At 41.4% G+C, this 20,575-nt stretch overlaps 1 protein-coding gene across 1 annotated transcript; it reads right to left on the bottom strand.

The window, feature by feature from the left end:
* Positions 1 to 2,499: 2,499 nt before the first annotated feature.
* Positions 2,500 to 15,439, bottom strand: egfl7 (EGF-like-domain, multiple 7). The gene is made up of 9 exons (XM_069673744.1): positions 15,261 to 15,439; positions 11,333 to 11,591; positions 10,640 to 10,762; positions 8,460 to 8,572; positions 7,328 to 7,423; positions 7,031 to 7,231; positions 5,216 to 5,292; positions 3,839 to 4,001; positions 2,500 to 2,987 (listed from the first exon to the last, which is right to left on the bottom strand). The coding sequence occupies exons 2-9, from the start codon at positions 11,410 to 11,412 to the stop codon at positions 2,968 to 2,970; spliced, it is 873 nt and encodes a 290-aa protein (XP_069529845.1). The 5' UTR covers positions 11,413 to 11,591; positions 15,261 to 15,439; the 3' UTR covers positions 2,500 to 2,967.
* Between the last annotated feature and the right edge of the window lie 5,136 nt (positions 15,440 to 20,575).

The following is a 20,575-nucleotide window of genomic DNA, read 5'->3' on the forward strand; positions in this document are numbered from 1 at the left end:
TGTTATAAAGTACTCTACCAAATTGACTTCTTCCAAAATATGAACTATACCATTTACATTTTGCTAAAGGAGTGTTTGACCGATTCATTTCCTGTTCACCTCTCGGTTATTTTGTAATACAAATGTGTGATTTGTACGCTTCGTGTCACGAGCTTGATCTTGGTGACTAACAGGCTCCAGCCGGTCGATTCTTTTGGGCACTTGTTTACCAACTAATATGTAAAATATTAGAGAAAGTATTCTGAACCTTAATAAAGCACTTTTCATGCTGAGTTTAGGTGGAAAATAATAAAAAACAAAGGACTTTCAAGTTTTCTCTGATTTTCACCAAAGCTATTAAAGTGTAATTGTTGGTAGCTTTAGACGGATCTGGGAAACAGAGCTGACATCCTGCAGAGCCTTGTATGTGTGTGGTCCCTTACTGTGTGTGTGCGTGTGTGTGTACACACGCACACACGGTATAGACGCCCATTATAGTATCCGGTTATTATTGATGATGTAGTGTTCTTGATTTCACCTATTCTGGGTAAACGTGAATGCCTTGCAAAAGAATAAATAAAACTCATTCTTTTTTTCTTAAGTTGCTTTGAAATGTTTTGTTTCATCTGTGATTTGTATCACAGGCAGTGCTGGAAAGTAATGCAGTAAGTGCTTATTTATAATGCTATCATTAAGTTCTTTACTTGTGTATTCCCACTTTACTGTATGCTGCTCTATTTTAAGTTTCTTTTTCTACATTTCAAGGAGGTTTTGTACTTTTAGACAGATGGATAGACCTTTGTTGTCATTGCAGTGCACGAGTACAGTACAACGAATTTGGATGGCTGTCGTTACCGATGCAGAGGTAAAAAAACATTTAAATAAGAACCACAATTAAAAACAATATTGCACATTGCGCCCTCTTTACTGTTGCACACACCCTTGTATTTCACATTTGCTCGTGGAAGTGTTGATGTTCATGTAGATTGCAGCTATGGCTCTGGCGTAAAAACACTTTTCCAGCCTGTTTGTTCGTGCTTTGATTGCCCTGTAACACCTCCCAGAGGGCAGCAGTTCAAACAGGTGGCGCCCAGGGTGGGATGAGTCCTCGAGGATGCTGCGGGCTCTTCTGAGGCAGCGTGTGTTGTAAATATCCTCAAGGGAGGGGAGAGGGCAGCTGATGATTCTTTTTTTGGGGCTGTCACAATGACCCTCTGGAGCGCCTTCTTACGTGTTGCGGAGCAACTGGCGAACCAGGCAGAGATGCAGTAACTCGGCACACTCTGGATAGAGCCGCAGTAGAAGGACACCAGCAGTCTGTCAGCATGAGTGTCTTTAAATGGAGCCGCTGATGATTTTAAAGATTATTTTTCTGGCTTTTTGCCTTTATTAGATAGGATAGGATTAGATAGGAAATGTAGGGAGTACAGAGTGGGGGATGACATGCACCAAATGGATCGGCAGATTGGGAGTCGAGCCTGCTACCAGTGCGACGAGGACTGTAGCCTCTATACATGGGGCGCCTGCTCTACCAGCTGAGCTAAACCAGCACCCCAGAGTGCGGTGGTGTTGGTGTTCCAGGACAGGTCATCATCCAGGTAGAGGCCCAGGAACCTAACAAACTTAACTTGTCTACATTTTTCTTTGTACCCGTTTGTATAAGTGACATTTTGCATAGTGCAAACACTGCAAAGATGTGATCTTATCAAGTAATCTGTGTCTGATACTTAATCCTAAAAGTCTTACCTTGCAATCAAAATTTCTTCTTTTTACTATAATTGCCTTTACAAAGTACACATGCACACAGGGCATACTGCTTCGTTATAACACTGTGCTTTGAATTTTCGCCCTGTTGTTCGCACATCACACACAATTTGAACACTGTTTAAAACATACAAAACACCATTCCCCAAGCTTGCTGCGCAGGTATCTAATCGTCCCTGGTGCAAAGGATTGTGGGTCAGAATAGCCAAAAATTACATCATTACATGATGCAAAATGTGACTGGATGTAGGAGGACATTCTGGTAGTTTTGACATGCATGTATTGGAAAGTACTAGTCTTCTTCTGGGATTCAAAATAATACTGATATTGGAATATAACCTACTATTTTTTTTATTTTTTTTTCATAAGTTATTCTAGCTGTGGCTCAGTTGGTCGTCTCCCAATCAGAAGGTTGGGGGTTTGATCCCCAGCTCCTGCAGTCTACAAGTCAAAGTGTCCTTGGGTAATTGCGTTTAGCAGATTATAACATACTTTTTCTTAAGTTAAACTATTATGTGTAAAGGAGTATTTTCACAGTATTGATACTTACATAAGTATCTGAATACTTCCTCCACCACTCATTGCAGTAAATGTATAAAAGAGGTCAACAGGAGACTTCCAGTGTTGTGTTAGCTCAATGGAGAGTTTGTCCTATCTTATAGGAGCAGGAAACACAGGATCATGTATATGCAAACGTTATTCTGTAATCATTTCATATAAGTGAGCACACAAGGTGTTTTGATTAAGACTTTTTATTACAAAATGTTACAAAACTCGGTAAAAATGTCTATTGGAGCGCTGAGAAATACCTACAAGTAATCATAACTTAAATAGATAAATACAGATGTCCGCGTCTGCCTCGGGACAGTCTGGGCTTTGACAGAGGACACAGCTGCACGGATGTAAAACAAACACGGAAACAAAGTGGCCAATTTGACCTTTGACCCTCAGGGGGGTTTGATTCAGATGTTACAGGGAAGAAGTCATACTGAAACTGACCCTGCCTGGTACTGTTACAAAATTTTGACAGCGATCCAACACGAGGGGTAAATGGATCCGTCGGGAAACGTGGAAATAACAGATGATTTGTGCGATTATTACAACATGGCATAACAAGAGTTGAGGCTATTTATTTTTTTCCACTCGCTGCCATCCATCCATCTTGGTACGTACGGTCTCTGGCAGGTTTGGATTATTATTAACTTCATTGGAGATGTTTAGTGGTTAATTCTCCTGGCACGAACCTACAGGAGAGAAGAGCAGAAACATGAGTAAGTCATAACATGAGATCTTGGCTTGATTTCATTTAACTGAGGAGATTTGCAACTGAAAGGATTTTCACATTTGGTTCTAATCAAAAATCATCATCAATAATTCAGGATGTAATAAAATTTTCAAATGTGCTGTTTCTCCAAGTCCCAGTCAGGATTTCATGTGGGGACCTGATATGCCAACAGGCCACTTCACTGTCTTTGCTGGTGCATTGGTGAAATAAGGGTGATGAATGCAACAGACTTTGGTGACCCCTTGGCTTTTCCTCTAGCGCCACCATGAGGCTGATATTTGTGGTGTTGAAACTTTAGGACTCCATCATCAGGTAAAAACTTTCAAGTGTCCAGTTCTGCATCTTGTATTTAGTGCTAATAAGCTCATATTAGCATGCTAATATGCTAAACCTGGATAGCAAACATTGTAAACATTACTTGCTGAACACCAGTGTTAGCATAATCAATGTGGGCATTTAGCTTTAGCTTTGCAGCTGTATAACTTCACTTTCAGTTTGATCTCCTTTTATTATATTACTGATCATATAATACCATAGCCAAAAAGATTATTACATTACAGGCCCAAAATTACATTATGTTATTGAATTTTATTAATATGGACTGTAATACATTTTATTCGATTACATTTAGACAATTGTTACATCTTGGCTTTTAAATGGTCTCTAATCCTTTTGAAGAAGTTTTTAAACAGTTCCTGGTTTCCTGGGACTCGGGTTTTCAGTGCTGCTCAACTTTAAATTGGATTTTCTCTCCTCAAAGTGTTTTAATATCAAGTTTGACCACTAAAAGGTCAGCCCGCGGTCACTCACATGTGCCGAGGCGCTCCTCCAGAAAGCCGATCTGCTCGCTGAGAGAGTCGATGCGGTCTAGCTGCTGGAAGGAGTGGGACAGTAAGGTGGTTTTCTCCGACATGCCCTCGTCCAGCGACAGCGGGAAAAAGCTGCTGAAGGGCGCCAAAACCAACTGCAACTTCTGCAAGAGGGAGAAAGAGGAGAGGAAGTTAGGAGAAAAAATGACTTCACCATATTCACACAGCATATAATTTCATATTATAATTTCATACTGTTTTTTTCAGGGTTATAATTCGTAAAATCTCTGGAATCTCAATTATTATAATTTCACTCAATCCTGATTTATTGGAAACTAAAAAGAAAAATTTATAGTGAAAATACAAAAAGATGTCTGGTCATATTTTGAAGTAAAACAAGCTAAGAAATAGAAATATACCGTTTTCCGAATGACCGTCGACCACACCATATTTGCTCTTCGCACTTCCTAGCCAACATTATTTTACCTATGAATTTATGTCTTACTTTCCTTATATAACCCTACCAAACTGTTATATTAGTTCTCAGCCACTGCCTAGCTAACAATAATATTACCTAGGAAGTGGCTAAATGCTAACGTTAGCTGATGTTTAAGTCTATCTAACATTAGCTATAGCATTTACTAACGTCAGCTTTCGATTATTTCATTGCTTTAACTTGAAATATGGCCAGATAAACTGAATATTGGCTAGGAAGTGACTAAATGTTTACAACAGCTAACATTTGACTCTAGCTAACGTTAGCTATAGCATTAGCTAATGACAGTTTGAATCAATGTTGTTGTTGTTTTAACTTGAAATATGGCAAGATAAAATTAATATTGGCTAGGAAGTGGCTAAATGCTAACGTTAGCTGACGTTTGAATCTAGCTAACATTAGCTATAGCATTAGCTAATGTTAGCAATCATCAATTTTGTTGTTTTAACTTGAAATAGGGTCAGATTTTCCTCCTGTTTTTTACTATTCATTGTGTTTTCAGTTGTTGATCAATCCAGAAGTATTGACAACTGGTTAAATTCTCTAAATTTATACGACTTATTATAACCTGAAACACAGCAGTATGACATTAAAACAGCATTTAAGCTTCCCAGCCTGAGTGTGACGTCAGAGATATGGCCGCTGTGTGAATTACTCCCCTCACCTCGTAAACACAACATCAATGCAACCTACATCTTCATTACATCAACAGCTCACCTTTCTGCTTTTCATGAACACAGGCAGGATTCTAATAAAAGCTATAAAAATCTTTTGTTCAGGGATTAAAAAGCGACTACGATTTTACATCATTTCATCGTGAGAGAGGCTGGGAGGTATCGGGGTAGGTGGCTTTTATTTCTGCATGTGTCTGAACATGTGTACCTTTTCAAGGAGCTCTACTCTGTTCCTCAGGCTCTGAACTTCCTCCGTCACATTCTCCGCCAGGTTGAACCCTCCACCTGTAGAAACCACACAAAGACAGGAATATAAATCAGAGGAAGGGGACTAAAATCAGAGGCTTTAAAAGTGTCTTTAATCCTCTCTCTCAGATCTAAAGTTTATATTTTAGAGGATTCCTTCGAGCAGCTTGCCCTCATCAATCGAATGATTCACGGCCACGCCAAAGTCTCCAAACGAAAAACCAGGAAACGGCCTATAGGAATCAGTTTGTAAATGATGCTTGGTTATGGGAACGGACGAAAAAGCAGACAAACAAGCTAAAAGAGGGGTCACCAGAAAAAGACGAGCGCTCATTCATCCCTCCTCTAATACCTAAATCTGTTATGGGGATGTGTCCGCCTGGCTCCACCCGAGGGATAACATCCCTGGAGCAGACGGGGACCCAGATCTGGATGCAAAAATTAGGGACCCCCTGCTTTCTGCCTGGCTGTGCTTTTCGCAGACAGACTTAGAGCGGCTCAATCTCTCCCAGATGTGGTCCATTACTGAGACAGGAATGAGTTGAGAAACAGTGCGAGGAGGAGGAGGAAGGGGGGGGAAGGCGATGACCCCCAGCAGACAGGGTTGATGGAGCTGGAATGAGAAGTGTAGGCCAAGTACGCGGAGAAAAAAAAGCGACAGGGAGGGAAAAAAAGAGGAAGATGGAGATACACAAATGTAGTCCAATACTCCTCCACTTGAAGTCTGGCATGGAGTCAGAGCTCAGGTCGACTTTTTGAGCGTTTAAACCTGCGTTTGTGATCTCCATAAACATCTTACGTGTTCGAACGCATAAAAGAACGCGATGTCAAGCCAAGGATGTCTACTGGCCTTGCATTTTTGCATCTGAGAGCCGAGTGCTAAAACGCCCCCACAAAGAAGCCCACCGTCGCTTTCATCAAGTGGAAAGATCAATCATATTTTGGCTTTTTTATTCCCCGTTTCCTTTCATGTTTTTTTTATTTTGCAGACTCAGCAACACTTCCGTTTTTATGTGTCTTTCTTCTCCACAAAAACGCTGATAAACGACGTTTGGAGCGGAGCGCCAGAAAATTTAGCAATCTCACAACCAAAATAAATGTATTTCATTTTTTTGACAGTCCATGAGACAATATCCCCTTTAGATTTATAGTTTGGTAACTCACACAAATCCCCAAAGGTGGAAACATTTGAAGAAGTCAGGGAAAGGTAAGTCTTCTTTAGGGTTTCGGGTTATGTGAATTCCCGAAAAGGCTATAATGCTGACACAGGAAAAAGACTATCCTGAGGTCAACGATCACTTTAGTAGACATGAAGGGAGGTTGTATTATATAGTTGCTAAGATACAGGAAACACACACTTTAAAAAATCCACTTTTTCATTGTAAGATTCAGCATTGCAACATATTTAAAGGAGCTAATGGAGTGTGTGGGATGAGAATATGTCTGTATTAGCACGGGAGCTCTATTAGAGTCAGATGTTTGCTTCACTCACAGGACTCTTAGGAGCAAACCGAGTCATTATCAAAGACCAACCGGCCCCGGTCTCACCGCACGGGGCCAGACCACAACACATCTGTCTGGAGTCGGCACCAGTCGCAGTGCATTATTACTCACGGTACGAGTTGAGAGTGGCATAGCGCGTACCAAAAGTAATAATGAACCGCAAATCTGGCTATGTTCTTTTTCTTCTGCTCTCCAGATACTTTGCTGCTGCAAGACACAAAATGATACCATGTGAATGCACACACACACACACACTCCTGTGCTGCTCATTTACCCGCATCTGTGTGACCACCCACTGTTGCCTGGTTGGGAGAGGGAGGGGTGGCACGAGGAGGTGGAGGACGAGGAGGAAGGCTCTGACAAGAATGGCCGTCTCCCGCGAGCTTGAAGCCGTCTCTGCACGTACAGCGATAGCTGCCGGCTGTGTTGACGCACTCCTGGGCGCATGGCCGCTGCTCGCTGCACTCATCTACGTCTGAAAGACAAGAAATTAAAAGACATGGGTGTTATGTGTCAGAATATGCTCAGGAAGACTTCTATGAATCTGCAGGAAAGTGTGTTTTGTGTCTACCTGTTTGGCATTGGTGCCCCGTCCAGCCTAGCGGACACGCACACTGGTTGGGTCTTAAGCAGGTACCTCCATTCACACACGGTTTTCCACACACAGCTGTAAAAGATATTCAGAGGAATTATTCTGCAGTTGGGTTAATACATTTAATTTTCTATCTTTAAGACGTAAATGAAAGAAATTGATACAATTTTCATGGCTGTTTGTTTCAGATGAAGCCAGGGGACGGTTAGCTTAGCAAGGTTAGCCAGAGGCCACCAGCACCCCTAAATGTAGTTTGTTTGACAGGTACAAAACGCAATAGTAAAAACTTAAAGTTGTAGTTTAATGGGGAGTGATGTAGTGCTTAATTTCTTGCCGTGAGATAAAAGGATCAATGACACTCCCTTATTTAAAAGCAAAATGTGAAGCTACAGCAAGAAGATGGTTAGCTTAGCCTAGCTTAAAAACTGGAAACGGTTAGCTAGCTTAGTTTAGCAGTAAAAAAATCTGCGTTCAAGCAAGATAAAATTTCACAAATTAACACAATATATTCTACTTAAAATCTAAATAAACCAAAGTGTAAACATTTGAGGTTTAAAGGGGAAATAAGTTTGATTATTTCTTAGCCGATCAGCTAACTTAGCAAAGAGTTTCTGACTGTAAGTGAGGAATTGTCTAGCACATAGCCAACCCTAAAAACATGACTCACTTTGTTTTTACACTTTAATGAGTTATTCATGTTTTTTTACCCTTAAGACAGAGCTAGGCTAACCGTTTCCCCTGCTACCAGTTTTTACACCAAGCTAAAGCAAGGAGCCAATTAGCCTAGCTTAGACTTCTTGGAGTGACTTCTTGAAGCACATAGCCATCCGTAAAAGCGCACCTTTTGTTCATTTTACACTCAAGTTTTTCCTTTTAAAATAGTTTTGAACCTTTAGGCAGAGCTAGGCACCGTTTCCCCTCGCTACAAGTCTTTATGCTAAGCTAACTGTGGGCCGGTTTCATGTTTAGCGTCTTTTAATCAAACAAAAGTTAAGCATGTTTCCCAAAATGAACAACTTCTTTAACATTTTAAAATCTTTTCCGCATGACACAAGCAGCTAACACAGGTACGGATGAGCACATGAACCCACCAGGTGTCCCTCCAGGTTACCTTGGTTGCAGTTGTGCGAGTGAAACCTCCGCCAGCCCGGGCAGCACTCTGGGTAGAAACGTGACGGAGGTGCTTCTCTGCTCACCTGCCGGTACGCCACAGAATACACGGTCCTGTGGAGACAGAACACAGACACACACTTAGTGATTCCTGGTTATTCATAACGCTGCCATCACCATCGTGTGTGTGTGTGTGTGGTTTAGCCGGTCCAGTCATTTTCTGTCAGACTGACAGAACGCTCATGGGAAAATTGGTGGAATATTGAAACCACGGATGTTAAGAGAGTGTCAGAGATGAGAGAGGGAAGGAGGGAGGGAGCAAGGAGAAGGGATGCAAACACAGATCTGAGATCTCGCTGCAGCCTGCTGACACTCTGGTATGTTTGGTTTGCAAGGACAGATACAAAGTGATAAAGTGATGCAAAACAAAGTCAGAACAACAAGATGTGTGTTTTCCGAAAGCAGAAGGATCAAATTTCAGGCCTGTTTTTGTCTGATAATTATCAAAAGGTTTGCAAAACATCCTCCAAAACAAAAGTGAGACTGACTCGCGGTGGAGAGGGAAGAGTTAAAAAAATAAGAGATTAAAATGGAGGGAATTTAAGGGGGGACTCGAAAGCGTCAGAGCTGGAGAGAGCTCGAGCAAGTAAGGAGGGAGACGCAGTCCAAAATAAACATGACCGCGGTCTCTGCGGGCAGGCGGTTCATTTCCCGTAGTTACACACAAGTGCTCGATATTTAGATTCCTCCAAAATATGTGCCACCGTGACCCAGTTCTGTGTAGAAATGTGTATTTGTGTGTGTGGGAGAAAGTCTTGATCTATTTATGACTGCACTCGTAAGCCCTTACTCCTCCTAAACACGTCAAACAGTGTTAACATCGAGTGATTGCTTAATTGTAACACTGCTGCTGGTAAACTCTGGCCTGTGCGGTTCAGCTGATGTTTGTCTAACTTTGTTGTTATTTATCCGTCCATCTGAACAGCGGACAGATATTTGGAGGCCATAGTGAACCATTTATGTTGTAGGTGGGTATTATAGTCTACATTTAGATATGGTTATCATGTTTGTTTCCCTTTGTATCATAGACTATATATAAGAAGTGGATGTAGCCTCTTGGTTTCAAAAGCCTTAAACACACAGTCTTTCTTATGGCCAGCAGGGGGCGACTCCACTGGTTGCAAAAAGAAGTCTGATTTGTATGAAACCAGATGGGAAAACTCTTGATTTAATACCTCAGTAAACATTTTTCTGAAGAGTTAATGGTCTCTATCGCTAGTTTGAAGTACACGTCATGATGTTTGGTTTGTTAAAGTGGACATATTTTAGATATGAAATCAATTTTCTGTTATTTTAAAGTGTTTTTGAATCACGTCGGTAAAGTTTGTTTCAATTTTACTTATTTTTCGGAGCGTCTTCTTCCTCTAAAACCAACAAGTCGTTTTGCCGTTCAAAGGTCAGACCTTAGCCACGATTGGCTCACAGTATCTGGAGTTTTCACTGTGAACAATAAACACCCAAAAGAGAAATGAGAATCTCCATTTAAAAGATACGGCCCCTTTAATCATGGTCCCATTTAGAGTAAATTAGATGATAAAGCAGGAGAATGCTTTAAGGTGCGGCTACCTGTGACCGACAAGACGCTACTACTAACAAGCATCTTCTAAAGGGAGGTTCACAGTCCAGTGGCTACATGGACTTCTTCTATACAGTCTATGCTTTTTGTCTCTTTAAGGTTCGAGGAGGTATTTCCAAAATGATTAAGTACTTCAGGAATAAATGTTAAATCCTTTTATTCTTAGAAAACCAGGACGGAAAGAAATGTATACTTATATAATTTATACTTCAACTTAATTAGACTTTAAAAATACTTTTCCTGTACATTTATTCATGTGCCTGCTGGGAGTTCAGTAGATCCTGCCTAATTTTTTATATGAAATATAATATATAATATAAATAATTTACATTTTGATTGTTTTATTCAACAGCAGTTTTAAATAATCTTCTAATTCTGTAATTTATTTAAAACTAACACATAATTTCTTACTTGTTTCAATGTACAAAAAACAGTTCTATGTATAACTCTGGGGTTTAGTTATTCATGAATGAAAGAGCTCTGACTGTGTGTGTGTGTGTGTGTGTGTGTGTGTGTGTGTGTTGTCATGTTGCTGTTAGACTCACTTGTACGTGCTGCAGAGGCGATGCCCCTGACACAGGGTGATGTAGGGCTTGTGCACCGGCTGGACGTATGACTCTGTTGCCATGACAACGCTGTGACGGAGGTCTCGGCCGCACGCCCTCCTCCTGCAGGAATGAGATCAAACATTAACACTGCCTTGAAATAAGGGACTTTCGAAAGAGCGTCCGTGCCGGAAGCTGTGATCATTTTAAACGAGAAAACTTTTACGAGTAACTTCCAGAGAGAAATCTGGTCCAAAAAGTCAAAGCCTGGAGCCGCGAGGTTTGTGTTCGTCACCAAAAAGTTGGCGTGCGGCCTAATTGCTCCTGACTGCGGCATGTAATCACTCCTGAATGTGTCAGAGTAAAGAGCTGCCCTTTGACCTCTTTGGCTCCACTTGATCTTTCGTTTGGCCTTCGGTTTATTTTGGTCTTTGAGCAAATCGACTGAAAATGACAAGATGGGCCTGGAGACTTTCCCATAATGCTTTGCGTCTAATAGTCTAGGACAGAAGGGGACCCTGAGAGAGTGCCCTCTTAAGAGTTTTAATGTCATTCGAGCAATCTGTATACATTCGCAGTGGAAGAGGTCGCTAAAACAAACAGGTCTGAGTGACGGCTCGGCAGCTAGAGGGGCCAGAGTGACCAAATGACATCCCATAATAAACACAGGAAGAGCATGAAGAGAGCCGTTACCCGTGGTGAGCGAAGAACTGCGTGGTGCCCATCACGTGAAGGATGAAGAGGGAGGAGGAGAGGAGCAGCGTTTGGTACATCGTCTTCCTCTTTCCCACGTTCCCTCGCTCACTCTGTGCCAGGCGGAGGGGAGAGGAGGAGGAGGATGAAGGGGGAGGAGGAGGAGGGAGGAGGGAGGGGTGGGGGAGTCAGGGATCCCAGCCAAAGTCTCCTCACGCTGAATGTGTGTGTTCTCCTGCAGGAGGATGACTCCAGCTACCTGAACAGAGAGGGAACTTGAGATTAGATTCAGATTCAAGCCACTTTCAGGCCGAGCTATAGAAGTCTATGAGAAAGAAAGACATTTTAATAAAGTTTCAGCCAATTCATGAATTATATGACAGTTCTGGGAGACATTTTTGGAGTCGTTTTCAAAAGCTTGACATGATCTAAATGTTTGTTTTTAGCATTACTAGCTATTTTATCTCACAGATTGCTTGTTTTCTCTTGTTAGAGATTTTAGACATCACAAAACAGTGAAGTGTGTGCTGTAGAAGGAGCATCTTTAGGTAGAATATGTCCTCAAATGTAAAACCTTTTTATGACCAGTAGTTTAATATTCAATCTATGTATTTAAGCACTTCTAACTGACAGTTTGTTTTCCCCTTTTTGTTTAACTTTGCAAGCTAATCAAGACTCTTGGACTTTTGGAGGGAATCTGGGCTCCACCAGCTCAGAATACAACAGAATATTTAACTTTCTACAGATTTTTATTCATTCATTTCAAACATTTTATCGTTTTTATCTTTTGTTGTCAATTTTTGTTCCTAGTTTTCCTAGATAGTTCCTCTGTGAATCACTTTGGGCTGCATGTTTGTATAAAAAGGTGCTAGATAAACAAAGTTAAGTTCAGAATAGTTTAAAACGCCCTCATTTTCATTGCAAAACTCAATGTTCGGTGCATCTCCTAAAACAAATATAACATTCCCTACATGCTAACATGCTAACCACACACATGAATACATTTATAGTAATAAATAAGGTAGACAAAAAGTAGTTAAAAAGGTGATTTTGTACATGTTTTAGGGGGTTGTATGACCTTTTGAGATACAATCAAATACTTGTTGCGAGGTAGATATTCGGAAGAATCTTTGGACATGAAAACTAGCAAAAAAAAGTAAACTACAAGAACACAAACAGCCGCATATGTAGGCATCACTGTACAGCATTAACAGTCCTGAGTTCTGGTGGAAAAAGCTGGTTGAACTCTCTCTGACCTGCAGAAGATTGTCACACAAAAGACAGGGGGAAAAGGACAAAGACGTCTAACTTCACAGAAACGTTCTCTTATCCCTTCACACCAATTTGGATTAATTGCATTCTGCACAGGATTAAAAGAAAGACTAAGACATCCGTTTGGGAGGAAGAAAGATGCATGACATTAGCTTGGACCTGCTCCTGCTGCGATGCTACCCTACTAGCACACTTCTCCAACAGACCAGACGCTGAACCTTTGGGGAAATCTAAGTTTTTTGCGGTTGTGATCAGAGGTTACGGGACTGTAGCCTGCAGGAGACTCTTCATTTATCCTGAGGTGATGTTAAACCGCGGTTGACAGCTTTGCAAGTCTCTCTGATCCCCGGCTGGCTGGACGCCCAGAGGACAGGACACGCACGTCTACAGAGTGAGTTCATTCACAAATCCCAGCAGCACGCTGGGGGGTAACGTTGAAGGTAAGATGCGTGTGTGTGTGCAGTTCTGCAGGCACAGGAAAAGCCTCAAGTGAAAAATGCCTGTTAAAGAAGCTAGTTGGGTGTGGTTATATCATTACTGTAATTTTTTTGCTATGATGTAAGGGAAGGCTTAAAATAGAAACTTGCTCTTCCTTTGGGACGCATAAAGTACATTACCAACATTTCTACACGAGTGATTTAAAAGCAAGTCTGCAAAGATAAATTATTAGACGTAAAAAATATTCTGAATAAATCTCATTTTGGTTTCATAAAAAGCAACACTTTTAGTTTAATAACATTCATACCAAACGGTGCTTTTAATCCAGGTGATCAGAGGCGTTGACACGTGTTTGTATCTGAATCTGCGTGTGTTTGGTGCTCAATTTTCCAAATGTAAGAAGTTCTGACCCACTGACACATTAGAAGTAACGCGGGCAGGTGTATTTCTGAAATTCGCCATAAGAGGGCGCTGTTTTACAGCACTGCACAGACCTGGAGATCACTGTTTCAGGAGCAACATCCTTCAGTCAGACCGAGGAGCATCCCAGCTCTCTCTCTCACACACACCCTCAAATTAACACCCGTACACATTAAAAGTGACTCCACAAATTAATGCGCAGAACAGCCGCATTCCTACGCAGAACAACACTGGCATGGGTGCTAGTCACGCACGCACAAGCTATTATAAGCCGATATGAAAGGCGCATGCATGGATACAAAAATAATCACAAACCGTTGAATGAACAATCAGCTTTCCTGAAAATAATCCAACAAAGAAAAAACACAGTCCTATAAAAGAGGAAGTCGCTCGCGGCTTGAACAAAGTTACTCAGTCCCGTTATATTCCGGTGGTGCGTTCAAAGTCCAAACAGTGATAAAACTCCGCTATACAGCGTCAGGGTTTCTCCTGCAGCTCGGACTGTCAGAGAGCATGGGGGGTGATGGTAGGACCTCCTCCCACTCCTCCAGCTGGGGGTCCACGAGCTCACGCCGCCTGCACTGCCTGCTTACCGCGTGTGACGTCACGGCACGGGCTGTTTTTAACTACAGAAACTTCGGCTTTTTCATTCATAACTAACCGATTCAAGCTGACTCATGGGTGAAGTAAGACCCTGCAGATTTGGTTTAAAGCTGGGAGTTGTTTTAAAGGATAGATTCACCGTTTTGAAACGTCTTTAAAAAACTTTCAGGTACTCATATGACCTTTGAAACTGATTTTGTGTGCTTTAAGGATTTGTTCCTGTCAATAATGGCAGTTAAGAGATCCTAACATGCTTCTAATGTAAGTAATGGTGGACCAAATCAGTTAGTAGCGCCAAATAGTTTGCATCTTGTTTGCTTGATAGGCTACAGTCGAATTATTGTAACGTAAAAAGGAATTTGAACCACAACTGCAACTTTGGATGATATCCTCATGAGTTTGCTCACTTAACCTGCTAAATTATTATATTAGCTTAACTTTTAAATATGTCTTTGCATGGAATAAGAGTTGTTTATTTTGTTCCCCGTCACTCATCACAAAAATAAAAGTTGGAAATGTGAACCTTTGAATATAACCATCTTTTTAAATCACAAATAATTCAAATTATCATTCAATGTATACATTTAAAACAAGTTTTGATGTTTAAAATGTTCCTGTGTGCAGAAGAAACAGGTCTGTCAAAATCTAACAAAATATTTAAGGAATTATTAGACCTTTTTGTTTGTTATTTGTGCGCCTATCCCTTTCCTCTGCAGCTCGGAAAAATGATTTCATAGGCTATTTAAACAAGCAGAAATTGATAAACAAGGATTATATCAATACAAGATGTATCGTGTAAACCTACTTGGCAATACACTTGTGATTCATATAGGCTACTTTCAGTACCTGCACCAACATTATCCATACAGTAGCTTATGTGTGCAACATTCACCACCTGTAACCCCGCAGTGCAGTACAATCTGACTTGTATACATAGTTTGGTACCTAGCTTTTGTCTGTATAATAGTTATATGTTAGCTTGTTAGCTTCGGTTGGCTGTTTTTCTGCATTTTTATCCATCTGTATTTCCTCTCTCTGTGTATTGAAAGCTACATTTGTCAATAAAGTTTACTCTGCACTTTTTTTCAATTAAAAAAAAACCCCACAACATTGAAATAAAAGAAAACAGATCAAACTAGTGAAATAAACACGGTTGTACTTGGCTTACTTGAAACAAAATGTTTAAAAATCTTACCCTCGCAGTACTGGGTCACCAGGAACGTGTGCGCGCGCAGGCTGAGCAGCGGCCATGGGCACGCGCCGCCGGGCCAGTGGATTAGAGGAGTCTTCCATGGTGCTGGTTTCTTTTAAAGCTCGGGGTTTGATGCTTTCAAATAAAAACCTCGCGGTTGATTCGAGGTGCTCCCTGTGAGTCGACTGGCGACAAATGAAATGTCTTCGGGCGTTTTTCAGTTGCTTTTTATGCAGGGTTTCCTGTGGAACGCAGGAATTGGATGGACAATCCCAAACCGGACTTCCTGTGAGTGTTTGCCGCTGATAAAACCCCTCTCCTGCACAAACACTCTCCATCCTGCTCAAACCGCCTCGCGAATCTGATTTTGAAGCATTTTTCTGTCCCCTCATTGTGTTGCAGAGTGCAGACATCTTGAAGGGGGCAAGTGCGTTCAGACTTCTCACCTCATGGCCTTCTGCTGCCTTTGCAGTCCAGAAGAAAACATGGGAATCATCAGTACTAACAGATTATTCGCATTTACCGAACCTTACACCGAGTTAAATATCAAAAACACCTAATGGCCATTATGTATTTAAGCTTATGGCACAATGAGAGCTCATATAGACCGCTGCTAACTGTGTTTAAGGTCACTGGGAGATGAAATCTGTCTAATTGCAGCTTGTTAAAGCTTAAGTGTTGCACGATAAGAAAGACGTTTCTCCCTCTTTTTGCTGGTGTGTTTCGTGTGTAGCACAGTGGGAGCAGAAGTAAATTGTGACTGATTGTTTAAGTTAAGAATTATTTTGTTTAAAGATGGTCGTTAAGTCTGTACAGGCCGCCTTCAGGGTTTACAACATGTCTGTGTTGATCCTGACAGTGGCCTGTTTTTTGCTAACTTGCAAATTGACTTTAAACCTTACATTTAAATATATTTCTAACTAAAAGTGTTTGGCGCAAACAAAAAAATCCTTCCCACTTGATGTTACTTCAGCTCAAGGACTTTTATTTCCCAGTCAAACTTTCTGAAAACATGAAGGAGCTTTCATTGTTTTATGCAGCTCCACTTTTATGTTTCAGTCCTCTGAACCTCAACATGTTCAACACTTAGAGTTTATGATCCAACACCCCCGTCTACAAGAGTGAAAGAACCTGAAAGTGACTCCCTCGTACTACTTGTATTTAAATTCACAAATAACCTCCAGTGAGACCTGTTTGTTCATGTTTCGCCGTCTTGTAAGGGTTCTGGAGTTTGTTGTGACGGGGTCGTGCCTGGTTTCAGATGGGGTCTCCAATGTGAACCTAAAAAGCTTTCGCTGGTTGTAGCTGACATCATGTATTATAGACAGACACAGAGGCTGCGCCTCCTCTTCGCCTTGAAGCTCAGCTTAACTGAGATCAGTCTGACAGCCAGGGCTCATTTGTCATTGTAAGTGTGTGCAGAGCTGGACCACAAGTCTACATGTATGGGCGCACACATGCCCATGGTGTGTGTATCTGTTATGGTTGGGTGGCTGAACTTCAAGGGGCAAATACTATACCATTACAATAACATTTCTGCTTATTTATTGTGTTAAAATGACGTAAAACCTTTTAATTTGGATTAAAAATAGGGAACAATTTTAAAAAAGGAGCCTTTTTAATGAGAATCAACGTTTATAATGGTTAAAAACCAAGTAAAAACAGCTCATTTTTCTGATCCATGCATTTCTCAAGAGTTTTTAGGCCTGGCCAATTACATTATGATTGACATCTGCCTGGCGCGACAGTCTCGGTGCGTTTGACAGTGAGGTGCAAATTTATATGTTTGTAGTCAGAATTAAAGAAGAAAGCATAAGATGAGTATTTGCTATCCATATCATAGTTAGCAGTTAGCATACACATGCCATGTTAGCTGAGATGCCTCTCTTTCTTCTTAAAGCTGTGAATTCAATGATAAAGAAATCTCTTTAATGTCAGCTCGAGCTTTATTATAACGGAGCTAGGCTCCCTCTGCTAACACCTGTCGCCAAAAAATAGATCATCAACAGAGCAAAGTAAACTCCAGAAGGAGAAAAGGGACAACCGTGGACGATGCTCAGATCCTGCGGCGGTCCAAATTCACTGATGGACGATGCTAAAGCTGGGTGTAAACGGCTAAATAGCTGCCGTGTGACGACTGATTGGTTCGTGGAATTTGTTGCTGAGTTTGTACTCGCTCAAATGAAACCTAATAAGCGGAAAGTTTTATTAAATTTTGAAATTGGATTGAAATTAGTTTTTAATAGCTTTAGATGGTAACTATTATGTGCACAACTTTCTAATGATATGAAATTGCTGAATTGTGTTTAGTGTTTGTTGTTCTGTCTTAATTTAAGGGCCTACACTGAAGGATCTGACCCTCCCTGCGCACAAAGAACTATTTTCTCTGCGATAACAAAGCGACTACGTGCTGAGGCACCATGGGAACACTTCACTTTGGGGTCGCAGGTGAATACACCCCAGCACACATTAGAATATAGGATGCAAAAATCAGTGTGAACCTGTTTGTGAACGCCGGTGTGTGTTGTTATGTGTGTGCATTAAGCTTGTGTAAGGGAGCCGCAGTGGGAGTGTATCTCTCTTTAACTCTTTTCATTCTTTGAAATCAAATCTTGGCCCACGCAACCAAAGTTTGGCAGACCAGATTTGTCCCAGAGAAGATGCGGGAGGGGGGGAAAAAAACTGAAGCAAAGCAGCACTTCCTCTTTGGGAGGAAGCAGGAAGCGGCTGGAGGAGAGAGATTCGGGAGCCTGCGCCCGTGGAACAATAAAAATCTCACTTTGACAGGAAACGGATCTGCGTCAGAGAGGGCCTGACAGATTCTGCTAAAGGGCAGTCGCAGTGACCCTGGAGGGGGCATGAACAAGAGGGCAGCTGACCATGCCCAACAACAACTCTAAAGAAGTAAAACTTTTAAGACATGAATGTAACACGATGGTCCAAAATCTCCAGTGTTTGTTAGCTAAGAAGGCCATCGCTGTTATTTATTATCGTCGAGCCCTCCTGCCCTGAGAGAGAGGAAGCATCTGCATATGTTCTGTGTCACACTCTACGCTTATTTTAATGTGGCACCCCTCTGCAATATGTAAAGTCAAGCATTGTCACGTAAACTATATTTATATTGACCAAACATATTGCAAAAGTCCCTGAAAGGATTTTTTAGTCTATGTAACATATTATGAACTTTTTACATTGACAGTTTTCATTTACAAAGTAGAAAGAGAAAAAAAGGTCAAATTTCAGTGAATAACAACTTTGCAATATATTGTAAAGCCCCCCCAAAGAAGGAATATATGGCACCTTTTGCTAAGAATTCAGTATACCATGTAAATATACCCTCTTTTAGTTTTTTTGTTGCAGAAATAGAGCCCCCAGCAGTGAGTGTAAATGTTTTTTACCAACTGAGATCTGAAGTCATTGCTCGTATTTGGATTGGTGCGATATCTGTATGTGTGTGTGTGGGGTGGGGGGTGGGGAGCGGGCCCTATCGCCCCCTGCTGACTGGCTGCAGTATAGGTCATAAAGCCCGCCTCCTCCATGTTAACAGATGGGACATGAGTCAAACTATAAAATCAAAATACACGTCAAATACATTTTTCTCAAATATGGTTTCTTACATTCTAATAATTAGTTCTTATCATGCTGATTTACGCCCAAGTTTACTTTTAATTATTTATTTGATGCTGTCAAAATGATGATTGACAGCACAGTTGAGAAATACGGCTCCTGCAGCTGATCTGTTCTGGATTAGCAGAGTAGAGGAGGAGATGTAACTAAAACAATCACTACAGTCATTGAAGTTTCCATATCTGTGAACGTCTGCTTCAGACCAACACAAGAAGCTGTTAAATACGCCCATGTGCGGGATCCTTGCTGTTCTGTCCTCGGCTTAGCTAATTGCCTCTTTGGTTAGTAGAAGTGGCTCCGGCGGCTCCACCTGCTGATCTCTACTGTGCAGACTCTGGCTCCAAATGACGTCACCATCGCAAGATGGCAGCGCCTGTCACATGGTGTATTTTGGCTTCAATTTTGTAGAATGAGAGTAGATGGAGACTCGTCGTCCATCTTTATATACAGTCATTGATGGTAACCAGCGGTAGGTTGACGTTAGCTGTACATGAGCTACATTTTTGATACGAGCACTTTGCATGTAACTGCTGGTCATACTTCGAATCACAGGTTAACTAATGAGTGCTAAAGTCAACAAGCTAGTCTTCCTCACCTACAGGTGGAATACAGACTTGGCTACAGCACAGAGGCTCTTCCAAAATGTTGAATGTTGTAAGGCAGATGCACTTTCAGTTTATTTAGTTTAGTTTATAGCTATGTGTATTTCTTGAGAAAGAGATATTTTATGATATTCTTCAGTCCAGGCACGCCACACAGGGACACAGGACGTCTCCTAGCGTATTCTTCGTTTAACTGTGGTTTTCCACAAACAAGTCCGTTTCATCTACTTTTGAAAAAATCGAAAATAACCAATAGCTGTAGTTTCATTTCAGTTAATGTTTTCTTCCACAAATTTAGACGACATTTGAATTTGGACCTCTACTTCCCTTGAATCAGTGCTGGAAGCCTGTAAGTCAGCAGCTGAAGAACAGTGTTTGACAGAACTGCAGCTTTTAGATATTTGATACTTTAATACGGCTGAAACATGCATCGCAGTCTGGAGAAGAGAAGCCAGACTTAATGTTGTGTGATCCTGTTTGTGGTTCACTGTAACATTAGCTCCATATGACGTATGTAAAGTCAGATTCTCCCCTACAATAATAATATAATTTGTAACTGTTTGTCTGCGGCTGTTGTGTCTGTTTTATCAACTCTGCTGATTCACGAGAGAGCCGGGAACAGTTGTGGAAGTGTAGCATGAGTCTGTTTTCTGTAGGATTTCCATGCTGAGCAGTCAAACAGGACATCCTGTTGTCCAAGGCCTGCCACCAATACCCTCACTTCCTTTTCACCCACAGCACCGGCATGCTGTCATCCAAAGCCCTCCTGGAAATTAACCTTCTGCTGGTGGTCCTGTGCTCCTCCACTTTAGCAGCCAGAGGTAGTTTCAAAATCCATAATTCAAACCTGATGCTGTAGTATTCTTAAAGAGCCAAGACCAGAAATATCCTCGACTAATTTTGTCGAATTTAGCAAGTAAATCCTGTAACGTCCCTTTCAGCGGCCTCTCCGCCGCTCAGTTTTTCCATCCTCGCGCTGCCAGCTCTGCTTGTCGGTCTGTCATCGGCATTTTGGAGAGATTAGGGAGTTTGTACACATTCCAAACCCTGCGTCTCAGAAACACATGTGAGTCTGATTGGCTTATTTAC

This window comes from Semicossyphus pulcher, unplaced genomic scaffold, assembly GCF_022749685.1.
Source record: "Semicossyphus pulcher isolate SPU_LCO1_2020_fin unplaced genomic scaffold, fSemPul1.0.p SCAF_22, whole genome shotgun sequence".
Taxonomy (NCBI): Eukaryota; Metazoa; Chordata; class Actinopteri; order Labriformes; family Labridae; genus Semicossyphus; species Semicossyphus pulcher.